A 23,585-nucleotide genomic window follows, 5' to 3' on the forward strand; every position below is an offset into this window, starting at 1 on the left:
GTATTGTTGTTTTCTCCTCTTGCTTTTGCAGTTGTCCTTGGGTCTCCTAAACTGAGTTTTTAGAAATGAAATTTTGATGGTTGAATCACTTAAAATGCCCTCTGAAAAGGATTCCTATTTCCTTTTATAAAGAAATTGCCTCTCTTAGTAATAAGAATAATTGCTATTGGGGCGCCCTGGGTGGCTCAGTGGGTTAAAGCCTCTGCCTTCAGCTCAGGTCATGATCCCAGGGTCCTGGGATCGAGCCCCGCATCGGGCTCTCTGCTCAGCAGGGAGCCTGTTTCCTCCTCTCTCTCTGCCTGCCTCTCTACCTGCTTGTGATCTCTGTCCGTCAAATAAATAAATAAAAATCTTAAAAAGAAAAGGAATAATTGCTATCTAATATATTACAAGACTTGTGGGTCAGACCAGTAATCCGTTAGTTAGTTCACTAATTTTTTTTTTTTTCACTTGGTACCAGGGTCAGTTTTGTGGGAGACCCTACCAATAATTTTCTTGACCTCAAAAAAGTCAGAAGTTTATTAAAAGCAGTTACAAACATATTACATTATACAAAGAGGTTTTTCGACAGACAAGAAAAATCACTTCATTGTGTTAATTATAATAACTTTTGAAATTTTTGTATTTTGCAGCTAAGAGCTGCAAACTTTGAAATCAGACAAAAAGCAAAACAAACACGTGATCCTGTCACCCATATATATAATAATATAAAAGTATTGGGTGTTTGTTCTTCTGGTATTTCTACTTATGTATGTGTTTTTATATGCATATTGGTAGTTCTTTTTTTGAAAAAGGAAATAATGCTATCCATACAGTTTTAATAACCTACTTTTTTCACTTAGTATTAACCATTACCATTGACTTGTGCCGTTAAATGTTTTTCATCCCGTTAAAATGTTTTTCAAAAATAGATTTTTTTAATGTTTGCATTAACTAAACCATTTTACTGAACTATTGATTCTATCGTTGAACATTTAAGTTTTCTCTAAGTAGTCTTTGCCTTCACTGAGTCTCCTAAGGCTTGTTATCTTATATCAAGTATTGTGTGCTTGCCTCCACTTCAAACCAGGGAGCCGGTGTTGGGAGTATTGCCACTTTATGTTAAGTCAGCACTGTGTCATGATAAAATATGCTTATCTTTTAGTGAATGTCAACAGTAGAACTCACATGAAAGTCATTCCTCCTGGGTGAGAGGGTTCATTCTTTTTTTTTTTTTAAATTTTTTTTTTTTTTTTTTTTTTTTTTTTTGACAGAGAGAGAGAGATCACAAGTAGGCAGAGAGGCAGGCAGAGACAGGAGGAAGCAGGCTGACTGCTGAGCAGAGAGCCTGATGTGGGGCTCGATCCCAGGACCCTGAGATCATGACCTGAGCCGAAGTCAGAGGCTTAATCCACTGAGCCACCCAGGTGCCCCCATTCTTAATAGACTAGCCCTTTCCCCTCACTTTCCTCTCCTAAGTGTTGCATAGTGACTGGGCTCTTTGTAGCCTTGACTCCTCTTCTCCTTAAAGCTTTTCGTCTGGTTTCCGGTTATGACTCTGTGAAACCCAGGTCCTTCATGAGGTCAAGGTTAATTTGCAGTGTGATCTGGCCTTACCTGTGACTCTTGAACCTTACTCTAAGCCAGCCTGTTCCATTAACTTACTATGTCCTGAATCTCTTTGGTATCAGCTAATTCTTCCTTGCTGGTACCAGAGGGACCTAGTGGCTTTGTGTATAATTTTCCCTCTCTCTCCTCTATCCCTTTTGTTTCTTCTTAATCTAATTGACTGTACTTAGCTTTTAAATTTTAGTTTATTTTAATATTTTAGCAAGTGTTACCTCTTGATAGAGGCTTTCCCTAATCACCCTTTAAAATAGTTCTGCCCTTTATTCCCTGTTAGGATCCTGCATGTTTTCTCCATAGTAATTATTTGCGTTACACCAGTGTGTCTCTGCCTCACTCCATCCCTGACCCTCCAGTGTGAGCCCCAGAAGGGAGGAGATCATGACATTTCAGAAATCATTGTATGCCAAATAGCTATATACTTTCTGCTTCTAGAACTATTTATAATTAGGTTAATATATGGGAAATGAATATAGGGGAAATAATTGGAAATAAGACTTTTAACTTCAGACATTGTCTTAAATTCATGGTGACCTTCTCTATTAACCAGTTAGTATTTAATCTTTGATGATATAAAATGTGCAAGACTTCGGTGTAGCTAAAGCATATCTGGATGATAAACTTCTAGAAACATTTTGTGGGTAAAATTTACATACTGTCAAATACACATGTCTTAAGTGTACACTTCAGTGACTTTTGATAAATGTATGTACCTGTATAACCATTATCCCAGTTAAGATATAGAGATTTCCATCACCGCCCCTCTCCCCCAAAAGTTTCCTTGTAGTGAGTCCTTATTCCCTGTAGGCAAGCACTATTCTGATTTCTGGGGCTGTCAGCTAATTTTGCCTCTTCTTAAGCAAGCTGCATTTATTTATTTATTTATTTTTTTAAAGATTTTATTTATTTCTTTGACAGACAGAGATCACAAGCAGGCAGAGAGGCAGGCAGAGAGAGAGGAAGGGAAGCAGGCTCCCTGCTGAGCAGAGAGCCCGACGCGGGGAGCCCGACGCGGGACCTGATCCCAGGACCCCGAGATCACGACCCGAGCCGAAGGCAGCGGCTTAACCCACTGAGCCACCCAGGCGCCCCAGCAAGCTGCATTTAAATGGAATTATACAGTATATACTCTTTTGTGTCTGCCTTCTTTCTTTCTTTCTTTCTTTCTTTCTTTTTTAAGGATTTTATTTATTTATTTGACAGAGATCACAAGTAGGCAGAGGCAGGCAGAGAGAGAGAGGAGGAAGCAGGCTCCCCGCTGAGCAGAAAGCCTGATGCGGGGCTCGATCCCAGGACTCCGGGACCATGACCTGAGCCGAAGGCAGAGGCTTTAACCAACTGAGCCACCCAGGCGCCCCTGCCTTCTTTCACTTAAATCATCTTTGAGGGTTTACTTTTTTTTTTCTGTGTGGTTGTACCAGTTTATCCTTTTTCGTTGCGGAAGAGTAGTCCATTGTATGAATCAATCATAACTTTTTTGTTTATTTATTTATTTATTTAAAAAAAAAGATTTATTTATTTGACAGAGAGGCAGGCAGAGAGGCAGAGAGGCAGGCAGAGAAAGAGGAGGTGTGGGGACGCAGGCTCCCTGCTGAGCAGAGAGCCGATGTGGGACTCAATCCCAGGACCCTGAAATCATGACCTGAGCCAAAGGCAGAGGCTTTAACCCACTGAGCCACCCACGTGCCCCACTTTTTTGTGTTTTTTTTAAAGCTTTTACTTATTTATTTGAGATTGAGCAAGAGATAGCACAAGCTGGTGGGTGGGGTGGAGCAGAGGGAAGGGGGCGAAGCAGTCTTCCTGCTGAGCTAGATCCCAGCGCCCCAGGCTCATGACCTCAGCTGAAGGCAGACGCCTAACCAGCTGAGCCACCCAGGGAGCCACTCCCTCTGTCATAACTTGTTTCTCCATCGATCTATTGATGAACATTTAGATCGTTTAATTCGGGGGCTATTCTGAATAAAACTGCTAAAAACTTTCTTCTCTAAGTCTTTTTATGTGTGGATATGTATTTTTACTTCCCTTGGCAAATACCTAGGAATGGAATTGCTGGGTTATAGGGAGGTTTATTTTTAATTTTATAAGAAACTAATGCCAAAAATTTATGAGATTTCCACTTACTCTACAACCTCATCCCCATTTAGAGTTGTTGGTTGAGTTGTGGTTCTAGTGGATGTGAGACGTTATTTCATTAGTTTGCACTTCTCTGTTGACTGACAATGTTGAATACCTTTTTATGTGCTTCTTGGTCATAAATTGTCTTTTTAAGTCTTTTGCCTATTTCAAGTCTGCTTAAATATTTTGCACTTTTTATTGCCTATATTTTATCTTATTACTAATGCTTAGTTCTATATTATAGATCCAAGCCCTTTGTCAGATATTTGTTTTGCAAATACTGTCTCCCAGCCTGTGTTTCCAATATTTGGACCTTCTATGAAGAATATATTAATTGTACTTATTTCAGAATATATTAAATGTACTTTTAATATATTAGTTAGGGGGCACCTGGGTGGCTCAGAGGGTTAAGCCTCTGCCTTCGGCTCAGGTCATGATCTCAGGGTCTTGGGATCGAGCCCCGCATCGGGCTCTCTGCTCAGCAGGGAGCCTGCTTCCTTCTCTCTCTCTGCCTATCTCTCTGCCTACTTGTGATCTCTGTACATCAAATAAATAAATAAAATCTAAAAAAAAATAATATATTTAGTACTTATTAAGTGACACATTACTTTAAATTTAGAGGTATTTCACCTGAATCCATATTTAAGCATATTATTTGAAAATATAACTAACATACTGTTTAGAAATAAATTCGTCTTTGTGGACATGTTATACAGTGTTACAATTTTTGCTTTACATAGTTGTCTTTTAAGTAAAAGAAGAAAAGATGGTCTTTTATGTTTACCCACATAATGATCATTTCTAGTTTTCTTCGTTTCTCCCTTCAGATCTTAGACTCATCTGGTGTCATTTCCCTTTAGCTTGAAGAATTTATTTATTTATTTATTTATGCATTATTTTTAGTGCAGATCTAGTGATGGATTATCTCAGATTTTGTTAACCTGAAAATATTTTTATTTTATCCTCATTTTTACAAAAAAGCTTTATTGAGATATACATATGATAACATTCACCAATTTTAAGTGTACAATTCAATGATTTTTTAGTTTATTTACAGAGTTGTGTAGTCATCACTACAATCTTATTTTTTAAAGTTTTTATTTATATTCATTAGTTACCATACAGTGTATTATTAGTTTCAGGTGTACAATTTCGTGATTCAACACTTCTGTACAATACCCAGCGCTCATTAGGACAAGTGCCCTTCTTAATCCCCATCACTTATTTTATCCTTTCCCCCCACCCACCTCCCCTCTGGTGACCATCAGTCAGTTCTCTGTAGTTAAGAGTCTATTTCTTGGTCTCTCTCTTCCCTTCCCCTGTGATGTCTGACCACAGTCTAATTTTAGAATCTTGTATCCATTAACAGTGACTCCCTATTCCACTCTCCCACACTGTCACTAGGCAACCACAAATTTACTTTCTGTCTCCAGATTTGCCTCATCTGGACATTTCATATAAATGGAATCATACAAGATGTGGCCTCATGTCTTTCACTTAGCATAATGTTTTTGAGGTTCCTCTGTGTTGTAGAATATATCAATACTTCGTTCCCTTTTATCACTGAATTTGTATTCCGTTGTATGATATGCCGCATTTTATGTGTCCGTTCATCAGTTGATATATGTTGGATTGCTATACTTCTTGGCTGTTATGATTAATGCTACTATGAACATTTGCATTCAAGTTTTTGTGTACATGTATCTTTTTATTTCTTTTGGGTAGATTGATAGTAGAATGGCTGTCATGCTCCCTTTTTGAAAATATTTTGTTTTGAGAGAGAGAGAGAGAATGCACCAGGTGGGGGAAGAGAGAGGAGCAGAGAGAGGTAGAGAATCTTTTTTTTTTTTTTTAAGATATTTATTTGACAGACAGAGATCACAAGTAGGCAGAGAGGCAGGCAGAGAGAGAGGAGGAAGCAGGCTCCCCGCCAGGCAGAGAGCCCGATGTGGGGCTTGATCCTAGGACCCTGGGACCATGACCCGAGCCGAAGGCAGAGGCCTTAACTCACTGAGCCACCCAGGCGCCCCTCTTTTATTTCTGATTTTTAGCAATTTGATTATGACATTTCCTCTATTTAACCTGAGGTTAAAGGCTGAGCTTCCTGGATTTATAAATTAATATTTATCACCAGACTTGGGAAATTATCAGCTTTTATTTCTTCAAAATTTTTTTCCTCATTCTGTCTTTTTCTGGGAACCAGTTTAACATATATTGGATCAGTTACTAGTGATCCTTAGTTTGCAGGAGCTCTGGACATTTTTTTTCTCAGAAAAAAATATCCCTAGGGGCACCTGGGTGGCTCAGTTGGTTGAGTGTCTGCCTTGGGCTTTGGTCAGGATCCCAGGTTCCTGGGACTGAGCCCCACATTGGGCTCCTTGCTCAGTGTGAGTCTGTTCTCCCTCTCCCTCTGCCTGCCACTCCCCACACTGTGCTCTTTCTCTCTTGCTCTCTCTCTCTCTTTCAAATAAATAAAATAAAATAAAATAAAAAGAAAGAGGGGCACCTGGATGGCTCAGTGGGCTAATCCTCTGCCTTCAGCTCAGGTCATGATCTTGGGGTCCTGGGATCAAGCCCCTCTGTTGAGCTCTCTGCTCAACAGGGAGCCTGCTTCCTCCTCTCTCTTTGCCTGCTGCTCTGCCTACTTGTGATCTCTCTCTCTCTTTCTGTCAAATAAATAAAATCTTTAAAAAGAAAGAAAGAAAGAAAGAAAAATCCCTTAAAAAAAAAATCCTGTTCTTTAGACTGGATAATTTCTTTTGATCTTCAAGTTTACTACCCTTTTCTTCGGCTGTCTCTAATCTCCTAGTAAGCCCATTTAGTTAATTTAAAATTTCAAAGATGATCATTTTCAGTTCTAAAATTTACATTAAAAATTGTGCATTGAGGGGGCACCTGGGTGGCTCAGTGGGTTAAGCCTCTGCCTTCGACTCAGGTCATGGTCTCAGGGTCCTGGGATGGAGCCTTGCATTGGGCTCCCTGCTCAGCGGGGAGCCTGCTTCCCCCATCTCTCTGCCTGCCTCTCTGCCTGCTTGTGATCTCTCTCTGTCTGTCAAATAAATAAATAAAATCTTAAAAAAAATTGTCCACTGAGATCCTCCATCAGTTTAGTTATTTGGACCATGTTCCTTTAAGTCTTTGAATGTGTTTATATTGGTAGCTTTAAAGTCCTTGTTGGCTAATTTCAACATCTGTGTCATTTTGGGGTCTATTTTTATTGACTTTTTTTTCTTTACTCTTTGAAAATAGATCACATTGTTCCTGCTTCTGTGAATGTCTAATAATTTTTTACTACATGTTAGACATTGTGGGTGATACATTATAGACACTCTCAATTCAGTTATCTTCATCTGAAGGGTGTCAGTTCTTATACTAACAGGTGGATAAAATGCTGGCTGACCACCTTGAACTTGTAGACCCTTGGTGTTACAGCTTGTTAGAGTAATGCCAAGGTGATTACTGATCTTTGACTTGGTGGAACTCAAGCTCTAAAGTATCTTGTAGTGAGTGCAGGGGAACTCTGCTTAGTTCATTTAGCCTTCCTGCTATTTTTTTTTTTTTCTGCTGAGTTTCTTGCAGTTTCCTCCATAGGTGTCCTATTTGGGGGCGTTAGGTATTTAAAGAGAGTTTATATTAAAGTGTTTGAGGCACCTTCCTGTAACTCAGCCCTTTCCAAGACTTCCTCTCTCAATTCCCAATTGCTCCAATAATGCTCAACTCCACCCTCTTATACCTCAAACCAAAAAGGCTGTGGCATTTTTGGTCAAGTTTTAGCCACGGTGTACCACAGAGACTCACCTGGGCTTGGAGTGGGAGACTAGGGGTTCTTCAGAGGAAAAAGCTGTATAAAAGTGGTTCTTACTCATTGTGTTTTCTTTCAAGGGTAAATCCCCTCCAGTTTCTGCCTGCTTTTCAGCACTCTTCAATGCTTTCAAATAGTCCCCCCTCCTTCTTTTTTGGAATTTAAGGTGTTCCTGGATCACCTCATGTGAATGTACTTTTTCTGAAAATTCCCCCAACATGTTGCATCCTTACAGTTCTTTATGCACATGATTTTTCTCCTTCTAGTTATCGATTGCTGCATTCCTGATAACTCCAAAGCCTAGTACTTTAAAACAGCCATTTAATTATGCTTATGGTTTACTGTGGGTCAGGAGTTGGTAAAGGGCACAGCCAGGATGGTGTCTGTACTCCATATATCTGGGGCTTCACTGGGTAAAGCTGGAAGTCTGGGTACCAGATGGGGCGTACCAGGTGGGGCGCAGTAGCTGGAACAGCAGTCTCCTAGAAGTGGCTACTCATGCTTCTGGCAGGGGAGGCCAGCTGTTGGCCGGACACTGTGGGCCAGAACGCCTGTACATGGTCTCCTCACAGCATTGTGACCTTGGATTTTTACATGGCAACTCGTGTTCCAGACATGGTACTCGTGTTCCAGAGAACCAGCTACAAGCTGCATTGCCTTTTTCCATCTAGTCCTAGAAGTTGTATGGCAAAAGTTACGTAGCATCCCGTCTGCTGTGCTGTTGCTCAGCTGGTTTTTACTGTTGGCCTGAATTCAAGGGGAGGGACAGAGATCGATTTCTCAGTCAAGTGGAAGGGTCAAAGAATTTGCAGACACGTTTTAAAACCAGCAGCTCATTTGGTAAATAGCAAGCTCCCCCTTGTGTCCCAACACAGTCCTACCTACATGTCAGTCAGTAGTCATGGAAGTACTGAATTTCTCTTCTTAAGTCTAGGTTTGGACCGAAAGCAGATTTCTGTTTAAATAAGAAAGGAAAAGATATTTCACGTTTTAAAAACATTTACTCAAAGGGATTATTATTATTATTTGTCTTTTTAGTTGTAGAATATAGAGTTTAATGAAAAATCCATGCCTACGGGGTGAAAATGGCAGGCTTCCTTGATAATTTCCGCTGGCCAGAATGCGAATGTATTGACTGGAGTGAGAGGAGAAACGCCGTGGCTTCTGTGGTGGCGGGAATATTGGTAAGTGGAAAAGCCAGCTTGTTGGCATTGCTGCCTCATGCTTTGCCCTGAAAATTAATGTCGATTCCTTTGGGGCATGAATACCCTTTCGGAACTGTTTTATTTCACTGTTACTTTGTATGAATAATTAGAGTTTCAGATACGACTGAACAAAACATGGTAGGCCCTGCATTCTTTTGACTTTGTACTTTTTAAAAAAAATTTTTAGGGTTTTTATTTATTTGACAGAGAGAGAGAGAGTACAAGTTGGCAGAGTGATAGGCAGAGAGAGAGGGCAAGCGGATTCCCCACTGAGCAGGGAGCCTGAGTAGGATCCCAGGACCCTAGGATCACGACCCAAGCTGAAGGCAGTTGCTTAACCAACTGAGCCACCCAGGTGCCCCTGACTTTGTAAATTTGTTAAGCTTAGTATCTTTTCTTCAGCTCAAGTGATAATACAGTTATCATAAGCGGTAGCATTTTTAAGTTAATGATACAATTTTTGTTTGTTTGTTTTAAAGATTTTATTTATTTATTTGAGAGAGAATGAGTGATAGAGAGCACGAGATGGGGGAGGTTCAGAGGGAGAAGCAGACTCCCTGCTGAGCAGGGAGCCTGATGCAGGACTCGATCCCAGGACTCCAGAATCATGACCTGAGCCTAAGGCGGTCGCCCAACCCACTGAGCCACCTAGGCACCCAATGATACAATATGTTTTAGTCCTGTAAGCTCCTCAGAGGCTCAGAATTTGGTAACCAATAGTGTGGTGACTCAGCGAGATTCAGGACGTGTAGACAGCAGCATGGATGAGGCTGCATTAGAACTGAAGCCCCGAGGTGCTCTAGGGAAGGATCGCCAGCGCCCCCTGGGCCCAGCGGCAGCTTGATGGGGAGTGAGACGAAGAAGTCTGTGAAGGAAACTCTTGCCTCATTTTCTTCCTTTTTTTTCTTTTTCGACTTTTTATTATAAAACATGTCGAGCATATACAGTCAACAAAAAGAGAATAGTGTAGGGAGCCCTGCTCACCCCATGTTCCTACAGCCCAGCTTCAAAACGACTCACGACCAGTCTTGCTTTAGTGGTCCATTGCCCACTCCCTGCCCTCACTGCATTTCTGAAGCAAATTGCAGAATCGATCACAGGTAAAAAATGTATCTCTTTCAGTACATAGTTCTATATCTGAAGTTCAGTAGGGGAAAAAAAAAATAACCCAGAGCAGGAATTAAAGTTAATTGTAATGCTTCCTTTTTTTTTTTTTTTTTTTTTTGGCTTTTTGTGGTTATCTCACCTGCACTTGATTTTTCCATGAAATTGTTTAGCAGCTTCTCTCAGTCTTTGCAGTTTAGTTTACATAGAAATGTGACATTTGGGGCTCCTGGGTGGCTCAGTCGGTTAAGCGTCTGCCTTCAGCTCAGATCATGTCCCAGGGTCTGGGGATTGAGCCCCACATCGGGCTCCCTGCTCCATGTGGAGTCTGCTTCTCCCTCTCCCACTCCCCCTGCTTGTGTTCCCTTTCTCGCTGTGTCTCTCTCTGTCAAGTAAATAATAAAATCTTTAAAAAAAAGCCATTTTACAAACTCATGTTCAGTCAGTTACACCGTATTTAATCAAACTGCATAATTGATTAAAACTATGGCAGGCTTAAATAGTTTTGGAGACCTGACAGCTGACCCTTGGTAAGCATGTAGCTCACAGAAGAGCTTAGGCCTATCAAAAAGGAATATTCTCTAGAGAGAATGAAACACGTCAGGTAATTGGGAGCTGGTTAGCTGGAGGTTAGTTAAGAAGAGCTTCAGGGGCGCCTGGGTGGCTCAGTCGATTAAGAATCCGACTTTTGGGGGCGCCTGGGTGGCTCAGTGGTTAAAGCCTCTGACTTTGGCTCAGGTCATGATCTCAGGGTCCTGGGATCGAGCCCCACATCGGGCTCTCTTGCTCAGCAGGGAGCCTGCCTCCTCCTCCTCTCTCTCTGCCTGCCTCTCTGCCTACTTGTGATCTGTCTGTCAAATTTAAAAAAAAAATCTAAAAAAAAAAAAAAAAAGAATCCGACTTTTGATTTTGGTTCAGGTCATGATCTCAGGGTCCTGAGATCAGGCCCTGTGCTGGGCTCTGTGCTCAGCCAGAGTCTGCTGAGTCTCTCTCTCCCTCTGCTCCTCCCCCTGCTCTTGTGCACGTGCCCTCTCTGTCTCTCTCAAATAAATAAAATCTTTTTAAAAAGAGAGAACTTAAGTGCCTGTAATTTATGGTGGGCCAAAGAAGCAGATAATTCATTTTAGAAAACAAATTTTTTATCCTGCATTGAGAGCAGAACTTCAGAATCTTACACAGATTTGACTAGGTAAGTTCACCTCAAATGCTATCAAGAGTAGGTAAACCGAAGTTTCTTATTTTTTATATTTCCACATCCAGAGCTAAAACTAGAAATACCTTATGTTTCATTTACATGGTCTGGAGAAACACAGGAATATTGCAGAGCAGGTAACGTCATGCTGAGCCAAGTGTTCGTGTTATTTTAGTGACTTGGGCTCTTGCGCAAGTTTTTTACAGGTTGGTGGATAATGATTGACGCGGCCGTGGTGTACCCTAAGCCAGAGCAGCTGAACCATGCCTTTCACACGTGTGGCGTGTTCTCCACATTGGCTTTCTTCATGTAAGTATGAAGGCAATTTTTTTTTTTTTTTAAAGATTTTATTTATTTATTTGAGAGAGAGACAGTGAGAGAGAGCATGAGCTAGGAGAAGGTCAGAGGGAGAAGCAGACTCCCCATGGAGCTGGGAGCCTGATGTGGGACTCGATCCCGGGACTCCGGGATCATGACCTGAGCCGAAGGCAGTCGTCCAACCAGCTGAGCCACCCAGGCGTCCCTGAAGGCAATTCTTAATTCAAGATCAAGATTTATCTCCAAAAGACATGTTTGCTGTATAGTTTAATGCTATCTGGAATAACCTTTTAATTTATCAGTGGATTCTTTAACATGGTAAATATATATATTTTTCCCTATTTTGTGAAGATTTTTTTTTATCAAGAATGAGTATTGGGGCACCTGGGTGGCTCATTGGGTTAAGCCTCTGCCTTTGGCTCAGGTCATGATCTCAGGCTCTCTGCTCAGTGGGGAGCCTGCCTCCTCCTCTCTCTCTGCCTGCCTCTCTGCCTACTTGTGATCTCTGTCAAATAAATAAATAAAATCTTAAAAAAAAAAAAAGAATGAGTGTTGAATTTTGTTACATATCTTTTTAGCATCTGTAAAGATGATCACATGATTTTTCTTCTTACACTCTTGTTAAACTGGTCAGTCACTGCGTTTTTTTTTGGTCCCAGGATTATTTTTTGTATTTGAGTATTTCTGAATATGAGGGTGCTTCTTTTTTTTTTTTTTTTAAGATCTTATTTATTTGAGAGAGAGAGCACAAGCAGGGGAGCAACAGAGGGAGAAGGAGAAGCAGGCTCCCCACTGAGCAGAGAGCCTGACACCCAGGCGCCCCACAATTGATATTTTTTTTTCTGGGTAAAAAAAATATTCGTGCATTTAAAAAAAAAATCATTGGCATCTTGGATTTAATGAAATATATTACATTTCTAGATTTCTTTTTAGTGGTGAATCATTCCTTGAGTATTGTAATACATGGAACTTTTAGCATGGAGTATAATTTTTTTTTTAATGGGGAAGGGCAGAATTGGCTTCTAATAAGATTGGTCTGTGACTTTTCTTTTTTAGTAAGTCATTTTTGGGTTTATCTGTTAAATCTCATTTCATAAAAGATTTTGGAAACTTTCTGTGGATATCTTTTATTAATATTAAAGACTATGTTAAAACATTAAGATTATGTAATTTTCTTATACTGTGGAGAGTTATAAAAGTTACTTGTGCAGGTGCCTGGGTGGCTCAGTCTGTTAAGTGTCTGACTCTATTTTTGGCTCAGGTCATGATTTCAGGGTCCTGAAATTGAGCCCCCTTTTGGAACCCATTGTGGAGCCTGCTTAAGATTATCCCCTGCCGTCCCTTCCCATCCTGCTCATGCCCTCTCTCTCTAAAAAAAATAAAATATTTCCAAAAAAGATTTTAGAGGATGGAACTACTTACATCTATTAAGGATGCTGAGAAGAGGCTACATTTCTACTATGAATGCATCTTGCTCTAATAAAAATGGCAAGAGAGGCTGAGTAGAGTGGGCCTGCTTTATTATACAGAGATCAAATGTGTGACTTTGAGAAATGGATCAGGGAAAATCACTTGACTTTTAACACAGAGAGGAACTTAACTCTTGATTGTAAGGAGAACCTTAAAATACGATGACTCACACTGAGTCACTCGCATATGAATGTAAAATAGGCAAAGAAATCAGAAAATTGGCCCCTCTTTTGTAATCTTTGGAGACAAGTGAATAGTAATTTCTTAAAATTAAGGATGTTTTCTGGGTGTAGTTTAGGTACAGAGTCCTGTAACATTTCTGTTCACTAGGATAGCTGTTAAATTAAAAGATATGTTCAGTTACTCAGATACTGACTATAATTAGGGAATGTTTCTCTTTAAATATATATAAATATCTGTGACTGGTTTAGTAGCACTCAAGCTCATGAGATGATTTTGTGTTGTTCCAGGATAAATGCTGTGTCCAACGCTCAGGTGCGGGGGGACAGCTATGAAAGCGGCTGCTTGGGAAGAACAGGTAAAGGCACTGTGAGTTTTAATGTGCGCTGGCAGAGGGAGATTTGTCAGCAGGAGAAGAAAGTCTCTTTATAGGACTAGTTAGGATTAGATAGATTTTTTTTATTAACTTGAAAAAATATTTGGTGTTACTTAAATCCTTAACGAAGTTAAAGTTACCGCCAAAAGTACTATTTTAGTCAGGTTTTGCTGCTCATAGTCTATAAATAAAATGTTACTATTTAAAATCAGTGGCTCTTGGATTCCAGGTTACTCCCCCCGCAAAGCTTTAGGATTTAATTAATCAGTTACTCAATTTAGTAATAGAATTACTCAGAAACCACCCCTCCCAGTGCAGTTTGCTAGGGTATTAATTTCTCTAGCCAGCAGAAAGGTGATTCTCCTTTTTTTCCCCCCCAAGTGGGGCTTAACCCCTTTTAGTCGTTTGTTCGTTTTTTAAAATCTTCGTTCAGTTCATTGTTACAGCAGGTGTATGCAAATACGAGACTGCCCTTGGTATGCACGCCAGGTATTAGGGTCGCAGTGTTTCCGGTGTTGTGCGTTCTTGAGTCTGCTGCAGCAATGAGTGGGGTGATGAAGCCTTTTCTTCGTGCAGGTGCTCGAGTTTGGCTCTTCATTGGTTTCATGTTGATGTTTGGGTCACTTATTGCTTCCGTGTGGGTCCTCTTTGGTGCGTATGTCACCCAAAGTAAGTACTTTTTTCCTCCTTTATTTCACAGAGACTCAGATAGGTCTTTGACCTTTAGCTTACTCCGTCAACTCCACCGGGAGTAAAATTTAGTGTAACTGTTCACTTAGCTTGGAGATACATAAGTTGGGGTCCTTGAGTGCAGTGGGATGGCCTGGTTGCGGAATTTAGGCCACCAACAAGACCAGGTAACTCTCGGCCATCTCTAGAGTGTCTGATTTCCTTCCTTACCCTGGGGAGCTGGGCCTTATACTAGAAGGCCCGTTTACTGAGGGTTGTAAGTGGTGAAGTGGGAAACCTGTACAGATCTCCATCCCTTATACATAATTCTAAAATCCACAAAGTGCTGCAAGTCAGGTGTTTCACAGTCAGCTTGGCAGCGACATCTGACCCGAGTTGACAAGGGGCTCCTCGTGGTCTTTATTCCGTTGAGTAAGTGTTCACACGTTTTCTTGCTGGAATGTGGTTGTATTAGACTGTGGATGCTGGTCCAGACAGAGCTGGGGGCCTCTCTAAGATTTATGGCCCTGTGTTAACCATTCTTAAATGTGAAAATTTTTGAATTCCAAAACATACTTTCAAGGATTTCCACTCAGGGGTGTGTACCCCAATATTGTTCCGCTGATGCTTCCTTTCTCCAGCTCAGTCTGGAATTTTTCAGGCATAGACACAGGGCAGGTTTTTAGGAGTAAAACAGTATGTGTGTGTAGCCTTCGTGCAGAAACTTGATGCTCACTCCACTCAGTGGCATGAGCTCGCAGGGCGCTGTTCCGAGTGGGTGCTCCAGGCACCATAGCTTTCCTCCAGGGCAGGGTCGAAAGGCAGGACCCAGGCCCAGAAGAACCCGATTCTCTCCCTTCACTCCAAAGACAGGAGTCTGTTTCAGATAACACGTAACACCACTTACTCATATTCTGTCCCCTCTCCCCCCAGAATCTCTTTGTCACTCTGCTTAACTGTCAACTCTCCTTGTCCTTACCCACAGCTGACCTTTTAATACTCCTGGTAGGACCCTTTCAGTTCCTAGTTCAATCTTTGGAAACTTTTGTCTTTCACTTGGTGCAAAGTAAGTCAGTATAAGTGGTTGACTACTGTTTAAATAACGCTGCTCATCAAGTATATCTAAAATGTGTTGGGGCGCCTGGGTGGCTCAGTGGGTTAAGCCGCTGCCTTCGGCTCGGGTCATGATCTCAGGGTCCTGGGATCGAGTCCCGCATCGGGCTCTCTGCTTGGCGGAGGGCCTGCTTCCTCCTCTCTCTCTCTCTCTCTCTCTCTGCCTGCCTCTCTGCCTACTTGTGATCTCTCTCTGTGAAATAAATAAATAAAATATTTAAAAAAAAATAAAATGTGTTATTTTAGGGGCACCTGGCTCAGTTGGGAGGTTATGCAGCTCTCGATCTCAGGGTTGTGAGTGTGAAGCCCCACATTGGGTGCAAAGATTATTTAAAAATAAAGTGTTACTTTAGTTAATTAAAAATACTAATGGAATACACAGTTCTAGTATGAAGCTCATACGAAGGAAAGTGCTTTTTTTTTTTTTTTAAAGATTTTATTTATTTATTTGACAGAGAGCACAAGCAGGGGGAGTGGCAGGCAGAGGGAGGGGGAGAACCAAGCTCCCCGCTGAGCAGAGAGCCTGATATGGGGCTTGATCCGAGAACCCTGGGATCATGACCTGAGCTGAAGGCAGACACTTAACTGACTGAGCCACCCAGGTGCCTCACACAATCTAATTTTAGAGCATTTTATCATCCCAGAAAGAAACTCCTTACCATTAGCAGTCACTTCCTATTACCTTTCTCCACCAGCCCTTGGCAAACTACTTCCTGTCTTTGTAGATTGGCTTATTTTGTATAAAGGGAATCATATAGGGAAGTGTGTTTTAAGCTCACTCTATCCCTGACTCTAAGTGCTATTACTGAAAGTTTGCTCAATTACTTAAAGCAACAGGTGAAACTTTCTCATTTCTGTTAGGAAAATGGGTATAAATTATCATTTCTGGAAGGTGTGTGGGGAAGTATTACGTTTGTAAAGGTTGTGTACTCATTGGTTGTATTTTAATTTTTAGAGAACTAGTACACATTGAGAAATTTCTCAATTATGGATTTCATCTTTATATTTCTACAGCAGTGCTCAGTATTTAGACTTTTCTGTTTATAAACTCTGAATACTTTTGAATGCTTTTGAATACTTTGAATGCTTTTACTTCAGAGGACATTTCTAACACATATTTCAGATCTTTTGCTGTACAGATCTTCTTGACCTACTACTAATCGTAACAGCAGCTAACATTTATATAGCACTTTATGGGCCAAGTACTGTTCTAAGCACGTACACGGTCGTACATTCCCCACACTCTGTGGGGTCGGTGCTGTTATAATGCCCACTTTACAGATGAGGAAACTAAGGGCATAGTAAGGTTAAACAATTTGCCCATGGTCACACATTTAGTCACTTGGTGGAGGTGGGATTCACATCCAGGGATCTGGGCTTAGACTTGGAGCTCTTGACCATGCTGTTGTACTGTTTGCTATGATATAGAAAGCTAAAAATTGAACGTTTTTTTTTCCCCATCAAGTCTAGTATTTTTTTTTAAGGTTTTTTTAAAATTTATTCATTTAACAGATCACAAGTAGGCAGAGAGGCAGGCGGCGGGGTGGGGGGGAAGCAGGCTCCCTGCTGAGCAGAGAGCCCGATGTGGGGCTCAATCCCAGGACCCTGGGATCATAACCCGAGCCGAAGGCAGAGGCTTTAAACCCACTGAGCCACCCAGGCACCCAAGTCTAGTATTTTTAATGGACAGTTAAAAATCCATAAAAATTTAAATAGTTTCCAATTTTTTTTCTTTTCCTTTGAAGATAGTAACTGTTTTTTCCAGGGGAGATTCAGTGAAAGAACATGATGATGAATTAAAATGATCCTTTGTGTATCTGTTACAATTGCACAATAAGATTCCTGAATTCATCAAAGAAAATAAGTTTACAGACTATTAAATCATCCAGAATTTAATGTGTACCTTTCTAACATTTTATATTTCTATACAGTAGGTCCCCCCCCTTATCTGCAAGGGTTACGTACCAAGAACCCCCCACAAATGCCTGAAACTGTGGATAGTGCTGAACCCGATCTATACTATGATTTCCCCATACATAAGGACCTATGATAAAGTTTAAGTGATAAATTATGCACAATAAGAGATTAACCACAGTGACTAATAATATAATGGAACAATTATAATAGTTACTGTAATAGGTTATGTGACTGTGGTCTCCCTCTCAAAATACCTTGTTATCATACCCACCCTTCTTGTTCTGGTGATGATGTGAGATGATAACATGTCCGTGTGATGAGGTGAAGGGAGGTGAGTGCCCTAGGCATGCGGCATACCTTAGGCTACTGTTGACCTTCCGATGATACATCAGAAGGAGGATCGTCTGCTTCTGCAGGCTGTTGACCACGGAGAAGTGAAGCCTCAGGAGGTGAAACCACGGATGAAAGGGAGGGCGCTGTATTGACTGTGGAAAGGAAAGGGAGAAGCGGCTGCTGTTTCCTCAGAGTTCTGGCTCAGCTACAAGCATAACAGTTACTTTAGACCAAAAAACCCTATGAATTTCACTGTCTTTCACAGAGTAAGAACAGTCCTTTGTGTTGGGAGAACGAGACTGACATTTTCTTCCTTCAATTTCATGACAGATTTCTTAGCATTCGTGAATAATAGCCGTAGTTTCTAACATGCAGAGCGTGTCATTATAAGTGGCACGAATACTTTGTCACCGCCGTTTGCCTTGTGTAATCTTCTAATGCGTCTTCCTTTGTGCAGATACCGATGTTTATCCGGGACTAGCTGTGTTTTTTCAAAATGCACTTATATTTTTTAGGTAAGTTGCCTAATCTTTCTTTCTTTCTTCCCTCCTTCCTTCCTTCCTCCCTTCCTTTTGTGGGGGGAGCAAAATGGTTTTGTTAAAGCGTGGGGACAGGACCTGTGAGCAGAAAGAGTTCCTGCCCGTTGCCTGATTTCTTCACCATACCTGAAACATTTACGGCAGCGTCCCTTCCTTCTAAGAGCAGCATATAGAATGTATAAATCCTTTGAATTAATTACAGTATAACTTCTTTGAACAGGTGAAAATTCTACTATTATATAAGGGCAGACAAAAACCATTGAACTGGGGCCCTGCTATGAGCCAAGAGCTCAGCTGGATGCTTTATGTATGTTCCCCTTTTCAATTCTCATATAATTGTCTTAAGTACTTACTACTTACGAACTCGGTGGTGTTCCTGTTTTATAGATGAGGAGATAAGGGTCAGAGCCTACTTAAGGGCAAGTAATTGCAGAGCTGGGACTTGAACTCAGACTACTTCCATAGTCTGTTAAAAAACCATATCAGACACCTTTATTAAGAAAGAAACAGAAAAATCAGGATTAATACATATTATGCATGTCATATACAAAACTTGGTTGGGAAATTGGATTTTTTATTATGTTTTTAAAGATTTATTTATTTATTTATTTGACAGAGAGAGATCACAAGTAGGCAGAGAGGCAGGCAGAGAGAGGAGGAAGCAGGCTCCCTGCTAAGCAGAGAGCCCAATGCGGGGCTTGATCCCAGGACCCCGAGATCATGACCTGAGCCGAAGGCAGAGGCTTAACCCACTGAGCCACCCACGCGCCCTGATTATGTTTTTAAGGAAACTAAAAGTAAATATAAAACTAAAACAATGTTAGAAGTATTTCTTAGGGGCAGTCTTCTGAAAAAGAAGGAAAAAAAAAACCCTAAAATGAAGCCCGTGGGGTGCCTGGGTAGCTCAGGTGTTAAGCATTCGGCTCTTGATCTCACCTCTGGTCACGATCTCAGTGTCATGAGTTTGTGCCCTACATTGGAGCCTCCTAATAAAAAAAATATGAAGCTCATATCCCGTGCTTTTCAGAATGAATGTCTTTTAATGTAAAGAGAAGTATTTTAGCCATCTACTTGTAAATGTTTACCCCCCTCAACCTCAGAAAATCATTAAGATCTAAGCCTTGAGGAACTTGGTTTCCGTCACTGTTTTTAAGCAATCTGATTATGGTGCTCGCTCATGTGCTGTGTTGTAGTTTTCTGCATGTTCATGGTCTTCGGGGTTCATTGAGTTTCTTGGATCTTTGTGTTTAGTTTTCATCAAATTTGGAATCTTTCCGCCATTATTTCTTCAAAGCTCTTCTCTGTTCATCCCACTGTCCTTGGAGTCTAAGCACATCTATACGGAGCTGCCTGAGTCATCCCATACCCCCAAGTGCTTCGTTCTTTTTTTGTTTTTGTTCTCTCTCTCTGTTTGATTTGGGATACTTGCTTTGTTATATTTAAGGTCACTCGTCTCTTCTGCAGTGTCCATTCTCCCGTCCAGTGTACCTGTCGTCTCAGACATGCGCGTCTATCTCCATTTGCGGGATTTTCCGTATTTCTCCTTAGCATGGTCATGCCCTCCTCCGCCTTCTTGAACATATGCTGTATGTTTATAGCCATTTCAGTGTCCCTCAAATTGTGTCAGTTCTGAGTCTCTTCCTGTTGTTTCTCTTTTCTCTTCATTTTGTTTTTTTTTCCCCTCCCATTTGTTTCTCTGCATGCAGTGGCAGGCGGGGAGGTTGAATTTCTTGGCATTCCTTTAAACATTTTTGAGCTTTGTTCTGGGTGCACTTAGGTCGCTTGGAAACAGTCTGATCCTTCTGAGTCTTGCCTGGAAGGCTTGGAGGGTGGAGGCCGAGAAGCCCTAGTTTAGGACCAATGCGCCCCCTTACTAAGGTGGTTCCCTTCCCACGCTGTGGGTCCTGAGGTCCTCCCACTCTGCTAGGGAGACTGTGAAGTCTTCCCAGCCCCGTGACAGCTCTGGGAGTTGTTCCTTCCCTTTCCTTGGGTAGTTTCTCAGCATTCATCTGCTGATCAGTACTCAGCAGAAGACCCACGGGGAGCTCCTGGGCGTCTCCTGCGCTCCCTCTCTAGCTGTCTGTTCTCTTCCCCACAAACTCCAGCCCCTTCGACCTCCCTGAACTCTCAGCTCCATTCCTTCCGTTTAGGGGGACCGCTGGGCTCTGCCCTCTTACTGCGCCATGGCCTGGACACTCGTGGCTATGAAGCTGTTTGACAGTGTCTGCTGTCTTGTGATCATGTTTCTTGGGATGTGACCAACAGCCTCCTGGGGATACAATGAAGTTTTCCTGAAGACATCTTAGGCACTGTTTTTGTTTTTTTGAAGATATTTATTTATTTATTTATTTATTTATTTAATGGGGAGGGGTGGAGAGAGAGAGAGAGAGAGTACAAGTACGGGGAGTGGCAGGGAGAGGGAGAAGCAGACTCCCCACTGAGCAGGGAGCCCAATGCAGGGCTCAATCCCAGGACTCTAGGATCATAACCCGAGCCAAAGACAGACGCTCAACCTACTGAGCCACTCAGGTGCCCCAGGCACTGTTTAGAGATTAAATTGAAACTGAGATTCATGAGACCGTGCAACTGACGGCTGGGCAAGCAGAAACCTCCCGCATAGGAAGGCCTGTGCTCCTGTGGACTGTGCTGCGTCAGCCTCCTGCTCTGCTCCGAGCCCGGCAGATTTGTCCGCCCGCTGTGGGCCTCCTCTCTGTACCAGAGTGCGGCTCCCGCATCTCTGGCCACTGTGCCTCTGCTGCTTTCAGCTGGCCCTACCACCCACTGGCCACTCACTTTTGAAGTTTCTCAAGGCTCCAGTCCCGGCCTCTTCTTCCTTCCAAGTGAGCTCCTTTACGCTCAGGCCTTGGATTGCCACATATGTGCCGATGAGTCACAGAGGTCTGTCCACATTTGAACCGTGTGTCCGCTTGCCTACTTATCTTGGGTGGCTGACATTTCAAATCCAGCACATCCTTCATGCCCACAGCCCAATTTCTGGTCCCAGTGTACGCCACCTCTCTGCTCCCCTCCTCCCTGCCCCCGGCTTTGCTGAGATCATCCCCACATTTCCTTTATGTCTTAGCTTAGCCACCACTGTCTCGGGAGGACCTTCCTGACCTCTCTCACTCGGCAGAGCATTCGGTTTCACTCTCTTGGCACCAGGTGCATCGCCTTGACCGCATTTTTTTGCATTGAAATTTGCTTGTCTCCCTCAGGCTCTCAGCTGTGTTTGTGAGCACCCCTGGCCTTGTTTTGACTCCTACATTCCTAGCACTTAGCTAGGAGCCTGTGGCCTGGCCAGGCCTCCGGGTCCAGTAATTATATGGAAAATGTCTGTTTTCGGATTCTTCAGTTATTGTAGAAACCCAGAGTTAAAAAGGGCTCTGATGCTAGGAGAAATCCCCCTTTTCCTTACAGGTTTCCTATCCAATAACTCTCTAGGCTTTAAGAAAGCGTATGTAATCAAACTTAGCTGTCAAGGTCCACAAACTGCTGTAGGAAACCAGCACATTCAGACCAGCACCACTGCGGTCTTTATGTTTAGAAATTGACACAAAGGAATCAGGGAGCCACCTGTCAAAGCATAGTCAGAAAATGAATTCTTTGTTGCTCATTCCCAGGCATTGTTTCCTTATGATTTCTTTTCATATCTTTCTAGCACTCTGATCTACAAATTTGGAAGAACTGAAGAGCTGTGGACCTGAGAACACTTCTTTGATCACATTTCCTTCTGTTTTGTTATATTTGTAGATAAGTTTTTCTCTCTCAACATAATTTACACATTGCCAAATGGGATAACTTGTACATTAAATGTTTTGTTTCTTTACACTTTTATGCTCTGAGTTTGGAAATAGTTTTATGAGGTTTCTGTCCTTTTTTAAAATCATTGAATAGATTGTTAATATGTACATAATATAAAACCATATAGATGGGATGATGAGTGTCAGTTTTTTATTCCTGAAGACTTAAAGCTTCATCTATTCCCTGAGCCAGGGTTGTATCTTCATGTCATTTTAGAGTTAACTGTTTTGTTTTAGTATCTTTAATTTCTGAAGATGTACAAAAAACATACACACACAAACACAAAACCACAGCTCCATGTATCTGAAACATGCACTGAGCCATGAACAAAGGTATTTCAGCAAGTTGTAATTTATTTTGGCTTAAAAATTGAGATTTTTTTTTAAAGGAAAAATGTTTGTTATGTATTAAAGAAGTGGACTTTTATATGAAGATTTTTTAAATGCCTGAAGGACTAGTTTGAAAGCCCCTTTTAAAAACGATTTCTCTAACATGACTTTATGCGGAAGGAGAGAATTCACGATCAGATACGCTCGGTTTTATATGGCCAATGTGAAAACGCTATAGGGCAGCTCAGCAAATGGCTTCTTGTGAAAGCCACGCCTCGATCTGTCCCATGGGGTTCTCTTGGCGGCTGTCATTAGCTGACCTTACAAAATTCCACATCAAGCAAGTTTGAGACAACTGCAGTTTAGAAGCAAGAACCATATAACAAAAACTGGAATAATGTGTTTCAAGATAAAGCACTTCTACCCAAAGGGAATTATTAGGATCTAGTGAAAAACGAGGCATTTCCTCCTCTTCATTCCCAACTGCAGGTGTGTCTTTGTGCTAGCTCTCAGACTTTGGGTGAATTCTGCCTGCAAAATATACCTTCAACCCAAAAGTCCGTAATTCTAGTCCAAACCTCCTTTTGCTGAGTTGGGAACACTGTTTGTGCACCATGTGTATGCCTACGAGAGACAAGGCGGCAAAGGGATGGTTGGGTCCTTGTTGCTACTTTTGCTTTCCTTTGTTACACAGGCTTTGTGTTGCACTTTCTTCCTCCAGAGGGATTTTATAGCACCTTTTGTTGTAAGACAGACTACTAGCAGTGCTATTAACATGCAGCTCCTAATGCAAGCCTTGTCTTGCTCGGTCCTCTCTGCTCTCTGAGAGGATCTCCCGCGCACAGAGTATGAAGCGACGGTGGAACGCTGTGCCTTTGCCTAGACACCTTCTTGTTTAATGACGTTTTCCTTTGTTGTTGTTTTTCCCTCCAAATGTCAGTAAACTTTGTCTTGCCTCCAACAACTTGTAAGACTGATTACTGGTGGCTGTTCCCTTGTAACGTGTTGCAATAAATATTACTTATCACACATTCCAATATTGTGAAATCAGTTGGAGAAAATGAGCCATTAAAAAATCGGCTTATTCGTTTTCAGTTGTTCACATGGACCTGGTCATAGAAGCGGTTTTTCTTGTGACATAAAGAGAAATACATTCTACTCAGACTTGTAAAATGCTGGTATGAAGGCTAGTGAAGGGTGTGCCAGAAGGTCAATTGAAATAGTAGCTGTTTTATCTATTTTTTAAAAGATTTTATTTATTTGACAAGGGGAGAGAGATCACAAGTAGGCAGAGAGGCAGGCAGAGAGGGGGGTGGTGGCAGGCTCCCTGCTGAGCAGAGAGCCCGATGTGGGGCCCGATCCCAGGATCCTGAGATCATGACCTGAGCCGAAGGCAGAGGCTTTAACTCACTGAGCCACCCAGGTGCCCCTACAAATAGTCTTTATGATAGTTCCATTTTATTAAAAATAAGCTGTTATATTTTCTTTCATATCTAGACAGCCTTTACTTTTTTTAG

General features: G+C 41.7%; 1 protein-coding gene across 1 annotated transcript in view; it reads left to right on the forward strand.

The window, feature by feature from the left end:
• Positions 1 to 23,102, forward strand: part of TMEM50B (transmembrane protein 50B) — a 37,354-nt gene extending 14,252 nt beyond the window's left edge. Inside the window, exons 2-7 of the mRNA XM_047720791.1 lie at positions 8,561 to 8,706; positions 11,220 to 11,332; positions 13,282 to 13,349; positions 13,944 to 14,036; positions 17,857 to 17,914; positions 21,597 to 23,102. Coding sequence (XP_047576747.1) covers positions 8,608 to 8,706; positions 11,220 to 11,332; positions 13,282 to 13,349; positions 13,944 to 14,036; positions 17,857 to 17,914; positions 21,597 to 21,642 — 477 coding nt within the window. The 5' untranslated portion in view covers positions 8,561 to 8,607 and the 3' untranslated portion in view covers positions 21,643 to 23,102. The remainder of the gene's footprint in view (positions 1 to 8,560; positions 8,707 to 11,219; positions 11,333 to 13,281; positions 13,350 to 13,943; positions 14,037 to 17,856; positions 17,915 to 21,596) is intronic.
• The last annotated feature ends 483 nt before the right edge of the window (positions 23,103 to 23,585 follow it).

Source organism: Lutra lutra, chromosome 1 (genome assembly GCF_902655055.1).
Source record: "Lutra lutra chromosome 1, mLutLut1.2, whole genome shotgun sequence".
NCBI lineage: Eukaryota > Metazoa > Chordata > Mammalia > Carnivora > Mustelidae > Lutra > Lutra lutra.